The following is a 6,936-nucleotide window of genomic DNA, read 5'->3' on the forward strand; positions in this document are numbered from 1 at the left end:
AGTAAAAGTAATCTAGCTATAATTTTTATTTAGGGGTCTGAAGAAGGTCTTGTGTTTTAGCATAAATTCGAGTTTCAATGGGTATCAAAGTAGGTATACTTGTCGGATTTCAATATCCTTGTGTGATCCAAGATCCCGTTTGATATGGATAGATCTCAATCCCTCAACGCAACTCCCTACTTTGATGGGAGTAATTATATTTTTTGGAAAGTATGTATGCGTGCTTTTCTATGTGCTATTGATGAGACCATTTGGGATTCCATTGAGAATGGATGGGTGAGACCCACAACAACCAAATCTGAATGGGATAAGGCTACTCTTGCTTTGGCAAATGCCAATAGCAAAGTTATTAATGTTATTTTCTGTGGTGTTTCTATTGATAAATTTCACAGGATTTTCCATGTGAAGACCGCCAAAGAGGCGTGGACCATTCTTGAGACTACTTACGAAGGAACCAAGAAGGTTAAGGACATCGAGCTTCAAATGCTCACTACTCAATTTGAGAAAGTGAAGATGAGTGACAATGAGTTATTTGATTCCTTATATGGGAGACTTAATGAGATTGTGATTGCCAAGCTCAATCTTGGGGAGAAGATTGAAGACGCCAAAGTGGTGAGGAAGATCTTGAGATCCATACCCCAAACCTTCCGAGCAAAGGTCACTGCCATTAAGGAGAGCAAAGATTTGGATGACATCAAGATTCAAGAACTTATTGGCTCTCTCCAAACCTATGAGCTCGAACTTCCCTCTCACAAGTCCAGCAAATCACTTGCTCTCAAAACCATAAATGAGAGAACCGGTGATTCCTTCGATGAAGAAGATGTTGAAAAAGAAGTGGCATTTCTTGCAAAGAACTTTTAGAAATTTATCAAGAAGAAGAACAATGGGAAGTTTGGCAAAGGAAAATTATCATCCTCCAAAAATGTCAAGAAAGAGTTCAAGAAGAAGGATGGGAAAGACTCGTTATCAACCCAAGGAATTGTGTGCTATGAATGCAATGGTCATGGGCATAAAAAGAAAGAATGTCCAAACTATTTAAGAGGAAAGAGAAAAATGCTTGCTACTACCTTTAGTGACTCGGAGAGCCTAAACTCCGATGTGGAAGGAGAATGTGATAGTGATGGAAATTATTCAGCTTTCATGGCAATTACCACCGTTAATTCTAGAGATGAGTTAAGCGACTTGGTTGATGAACTAGGTGTACATTCCGAAGGTGAAGAATTTGATGTTCCAGAAGATGAGGATGTGTACCTCAATGAGGGTGAGAAGAATCTTCAAGAAGTGTATGATGCATTGCTTGAAGATTGTGGCAAATATGCTAAGGTAGCCAAAAGTGCTGTTAAGAAGATGAAGAAAATTAAAGAAGAGCACAAATCCACTCTTGTTCAACTAAAGGATGCCAAGTGTGAAGTTGAAGAGCTAAAGGAAGATCTGCTGAATGCTTACTCCAAAATCAAGTTTATTGAACTTGAAATAATTCAAGCAAATGTTGAAGTGGAATGCATCTCCACCAAGACGCTTGACAGTGTGCTCTCTTCTCAAAAACCTTCAAATGACAAGACCGGTTTAGGCTACACCGGTGAAGGAAGCTTAAGCAGCAAACCCAAAAAGGAAGTAAAATTCGTGTTGGCCAAGAATGTAGAGAAGACCAAGGCAAAGAATCCCAAAGTGGAGAAGCCAAATGTTGAAATCCCTATTGTTGCAAAGAGAATCATTGGTCCAAAACCAAAGGCAAAAGGGAAGTCATTGCCCAAGAGTTAAAGGGGACCTCAAGTGAAGCATTTTTGTCATCATTGTGGTGTACGATGGCACACAAGACCAAATTGTTTCAAGCTCCAAGCTCTTAAGAGGGTTGACTCTCTACGTGGACAAGACAACTCAAGAAGAATTTCAAAGGGAAATCAAGCTAAAGGAGAAAATGAGGGGCAACTCATTGGAGATGTTATGGAAATGATGAAGAACATTTCATCATGCCTAGCTAGCTTCATCCTGAGGTTTGAGAGTTATGTCGGTCGTACCCCTCCTTCTAAGGACCTCACCCAAAACACTCGTACAATGTGGGTGAAAAATGGTACTCATGCATGATAACTGACTATGTTCATGCATTAATACTTCTAATGCATTAGGGTCATAGTTTCATGCATCATGACATATGCAATCTTCTTGTGTCATTGCTTTTGTCCTAACATGTTTCTTTATAGGTCTCTGTTTTGTTTACCTTGTTTTTGTTGATCTTACTTTATTACTTTGTTTTTTAGTGTGTTGAAAAATTCAAAAACCCATAAAAAAGTAAAAAATCTCAAAAGGTTTGATCGCTTGTATTGTGTATATTACGTGTTGAGTTTGGCCTAGTACCTCTGTACTAATGGCGTAGTGCATTTACGAGCTTAGCTTGTTATGTATGCACTTTTTTAAGTGTGAGCGACATCTAGAAATCTACATTTGATTGTTGTAAATAGATCTCCGAGCTTGTCATGAATGATTAGTCAATAGTCTTGTTTGATCTTGATATATGCGTAGACTTGTGCCTATATATCTCCTCATTTTTTTTTTGTCAAAAAGCTCTAAAAATGTCAATCTCTAAAAAGAGAAAGCTGAAAAAGCCTTGCTTCAAAAACTAGTTTGACTAGGAAAAGGTGGAGCAAATATGTATTCGAAATGTATGATGCCAAAGCCAAAAGGCTTATTCGTCAATGAAATATCAAAAAGTTCATGACATCACTTCTCAAAAATTGAGTTGTATTGATCAAAAGTATGAAAAATGGAAGCCAAATAAAAAGCTTTCAATCAAATGTAACACTTTGGCAGGGGTTCATATATGTTCATTTCTACTAGTGAGATAGGTTACTTGACTTCGTGCTAGTTGTGTATGACTTGATTGAATTGATCATTGAAACCTCGTACTAGACTATGGATTAGTTTACACTTGATTCACACACACAATACACAAGACTAATATTCAATGATTGCCTATTTCATTTGTGTGATTGTACGTGCTCAAATGTGATTTGTGTATACTCAAATACTTGTTGATCAAACCTAAAAGGATTTTTGAGTATTTTATTTGTTTTTGAAAGTATTTTTGTGTATCACTTGTATTTTATGAGCTTTTTTCCAAAAAGCCAAATCTGTTTTGTTGAAAAACTCCTTCATAGGCATTTTTATGAGTAAGTCGTGAGTAAGACATCTCGCAGCCTATCCACGAATATGAGGAAGCTAATACTTATTTTTTCCAAAATTTTATACAGAGTTTTGCAACTCCCTTGCGACTCCTTTGCGAGAAATAGCTTCCCACAAAACTAGCCCTATGCATTTGAGGCATTTTGCGAGTAACTCACGAGTACTTCATGAGTAGCTTACCCGTGAAATGAGTGGATTTTCAATTTTTAAAGGCCAAATAGTGACAGTTTTTTGAAAACTTTACTTTGCTTCCTCCGTGCCTCTCTCAACCCAAATCACCATTTTCTCTAAAATTTCAACCATAACTCAAGGGATTTCAACTCTAAGACTCTTCTAAGGTATGTTTTAACACTTTTTAATCTTTGAATCCTTAGGTTAAGCCTTAGATTCTAGGATTTCTAGGGTTGGGATTATTTTGAAAAGGGTTGGGAAAATTTCATTTTCTTGTCAAATATTTTGATTTTTTTTTTTATTGGGATGAGTCCCATTGTATTTGTTTGTGTTTGTGTTGGCCCCAAGTGGCATTTTAACATGTATTTAGGAAATATTTTCATATGTTCATGCATTGTTTCATATATAAGTGTCATGTGTGCACTCTAAGTGTTTGATAAAATGCCTCAATAGTATTTTTTCACTCTTTTGTACTCTAATGAGTACCAATTTTTGGGAATCACCATAATTATTTATGTTTATCATGTTTTGATCATTGGTTGTGTGTTTTACACACTTTTCCCCACGAGTGCTTTGTCATGCATTGCTCATGCATCTCACATGCACACCACAAGCACACTTGATGCACACACTCTATCACTTCACATGTTCTGCATTTCACTCATGCTATATGAGTCTATTTAGACCTTTAGCACTTATAAAATGTTATGGTGACTATGTTTGCTTGTTTATTTCCATTTTAGGACTATTTGTTCGTCTTTACGAACTAACTTGTATCTAATCAAATTTGTTACCATGTTTGTGTTTGGTTTGTTTGCTTGTGTGTTATTTTGTAGATGTTTCCTTGTAAGTCAGGGGCAAAGAAATCAGGAAAACGTCCTCGTTTCTCTCCCAATTTATTTAGAAACAATGATGTTGACATGGCCTACATCGACCATTACAAGAATGCTTTAATTGTCTTAGAGAGGACTATGGACATTGAGTCCCTAAAGGACTCATTCATTCCGGAAGTATTCAAGGAAAGGACATGGACCAAATTGCTGAATCCTATGGGTGATGTGTTTGAGTGCATTGTCAGGGAATTCTTTGCTAATGCTGTTGTGGAAGGCGATCACATCAACTGTTGGGTAAGGGGGAGAGAGTTCACAGTCTTAAGAGACTCAATTCAAGAGCTGCTGGAAATTTGATTAATGACTCCGAACACCTCTCTACACTATGATGAAAGGAAAGAGAAGCTTGAGCCTCTTGTGCAAGTTCTTAGAGGACAAGTCAAGAAGAAGAAGGCCTTACACACAATTGAGTTCACCCCCGAGATGCGGGCTTTGGCATATATTATGATCTTCAACCTCTATTCAGTGAAGAATTTGACAACCTTGTCAATGCCAATGACCGTCTTCCTACATGATCTCTTTACTCATAAAGAGATTGATATTGGTGGTCACATCTACCATCTCTTTGTCAAGTGTATCAAGAAGAGAAAGTCAAGGATAACTCTACCATTCCCAAGCCTTGTCATGTCTCTAATATCAAGGGCAAGGGTGAAGATTCCAAGTGGTCTTCCGGTCAAGGGCAAGGGGGAAGAGCCTATCAGTGAGCAAACCATTATCTGAAGTAAAGCTCACATTCTTGGACCAAGCACCGGTGTCTCTCAAATTCCAAGAGATAAAGCTGCCGAAGAAGAAGGCAACACTGATGAGGAAATAGATCATTTCACTACTGTACCGGAGGATACTTCACAACCTTTTTCTCAAGCACAAGTAAAAGCACCCGACTACCTTGATTTTGTACTTGGAAGGGTTGAAGAGAAGCATACCAAGCTAACTTCACACATCGACTACTCCACGAGGCAATTCACATACCTTCAAGGCCAAATCACTGCCCTCTCTTCCCAAATTCAAGACATGGCAGAGAAATCAGAATCGAAGTCCGACTCATTCTAGGACCTTTGGCTATTTCAGTCAAAAAAGGGGAGTAGATTAGCTTGAGAGGGAGTACAGCCTAAGGGGGAGTAGTAACACCATTGGTTCATTTTGGTGGTTTTTGTTATACTTTTATAGTTTTTGTTATTTACAGTACTTTAGTTTAAAACATAGTTTTCTTTAGTACTTTATGTATCTTGGTTTTTATAGCCGTTTCTTGATGCTTATAGATTTCTATTGCTTCTTGCCTTAGTTTTTTTAATGCATCATGTGGTATGTTGGACATGCAATTGATTTTAGCATTGCTCTTAATTGCATTGCGTATCTGAATGATCATTTACTAGTTAAATGTTCATTATGGTCATTTCCTAATGACTGTTCATGTTTGATCAAGTTATGCTTTATGTCTTATATCTCTTTTGGTATCTTGATTGCATTTTACTTGTTCTTTATACATGCCTTGTGTTCTACTTATCTAGTGCTTAATGAATTATATTTTTTATGTGCAAGTGTTTCAGGATATGGGTGTATATGATTCAAGTGCTTCGTAGCCTTTAGATTTAGGTGTGATTTCAAACTAGCTTGTGTTGGCTTTAATTTTGTGCCAAATTTTATTGTAATTTCTTCAATCATTTTTCCTGTATGTATGAGGGTTTATTTGTAAGGGATGAGTGTGAGAGATCAGTGAAGAATCAAGCTTTGAAAGATGAATTAGTGCAGTTCATGACTAGCTTGCGAGTAGCTCACGAGAAGCAACTCACGAAAAGTCACATGACTGGAAATTGAAAGTTCACGTCAAGCTGTCAAGTTTGCAAGTGTTTCACGAGAAGGGCCATCCCACGAAGTACCTGTGAAACATTCTGTTTGGCAAAAAGTGAAGTTGCTTTACCAAATTCTTTACCCATACTATAAATACCCTCATTACCCACAAATTGCAAGAAGTGCTTTTCAGAGAGAACCCTAGAAGATATACTTGAGAATTGGAGATTATTATACCCACAATCATCTACACATTTCCTTATGGTTTTCCTTAACTCCTGCATTTTCATCTCTAGATCTTTGAAAGTTTTTTAGCCCAAACACTTACCACACACATTTTGAATGTTAAGTGAGATTTTGGTGCTATTGGAAAGTATTGGAAGGAGCCATTTATTGGTGGATGCAATCGGGCAAAATTATGGGATCCGGAAAGCTAGAGAATACAAGACTCCGAGAAGTCCGTTGGTAGCAGGAGCTTGAAGGGCTTAAGCACATGGGGTAGACTTGGAGGGATTTTTATTATTCGTGTACTCCAACGTTATTCTCTAGTGGATCGATTTCTACTTGGAGGGTCGCGGAGAGGTTTTTCATTGAGTTCTTTGGTTTCCTCTTCGATAACATGTTTTGGTGTTATCTTGTGTTTGCATCTCTCTTCCCTACTCTTTAAGCTTTAATTTTATTCTTGATGATGGGTGAATATGGCTTAGGGTAGTGTTAACGGTTCATTGCACACATTTACTCTTATTCTGCACTTCGTTTAAGTTAGAGTAAAAGCAATCTAGCAGTAATTTTTATTTGGGGGTCTAAACAAACTCTTGTGTTTTAGCACAAATCCGAGCTTTAATGTTTGAATTCCCCTCTCCCACGTTTCAGGCTATGTTTGTTTCGGGTGAAAAGAAGTTTAGAA

At 37.5% G+C, this 6,936-nt stretch overlaps 1 protein-coding gene across 1 annotated transcript; it reads left to right on the forward strand.

The window, feature by feature from the left end:
• The first annotated feature begins 216 nt into the window (after positions 1 to 216).
• LOC142628690 (uncharacterized) lies at positions 217 to 861 on the forward strand. Its single transcript, XM_075802737.1, has one exon. The coding sequence runs from the start codon at positions 217 to 219 to the stop codon at positions 859 to 861; it is 645 nt and encodes a 214-aa protein (XP_075658852.1).
• Positions 862 to 6,936: the final 6,075 nt, after the last annotated feature.

The sequence above is a fragment of the Castanea sativa genome, chromosome 1, assembly GCF_040712315.1.
Source record: "Castanea sativa cultivar Marrone di Chiusa Pesio chromosome 1, ASM4071231v1".
Classification (NCBI taxonomy): domain Eukaryota; kingdom Viridiplantae; phylum Streptophyta; class Magnoliopsida; order Fagales; family Fagaceae; genus Castanea; species Castanea sativa.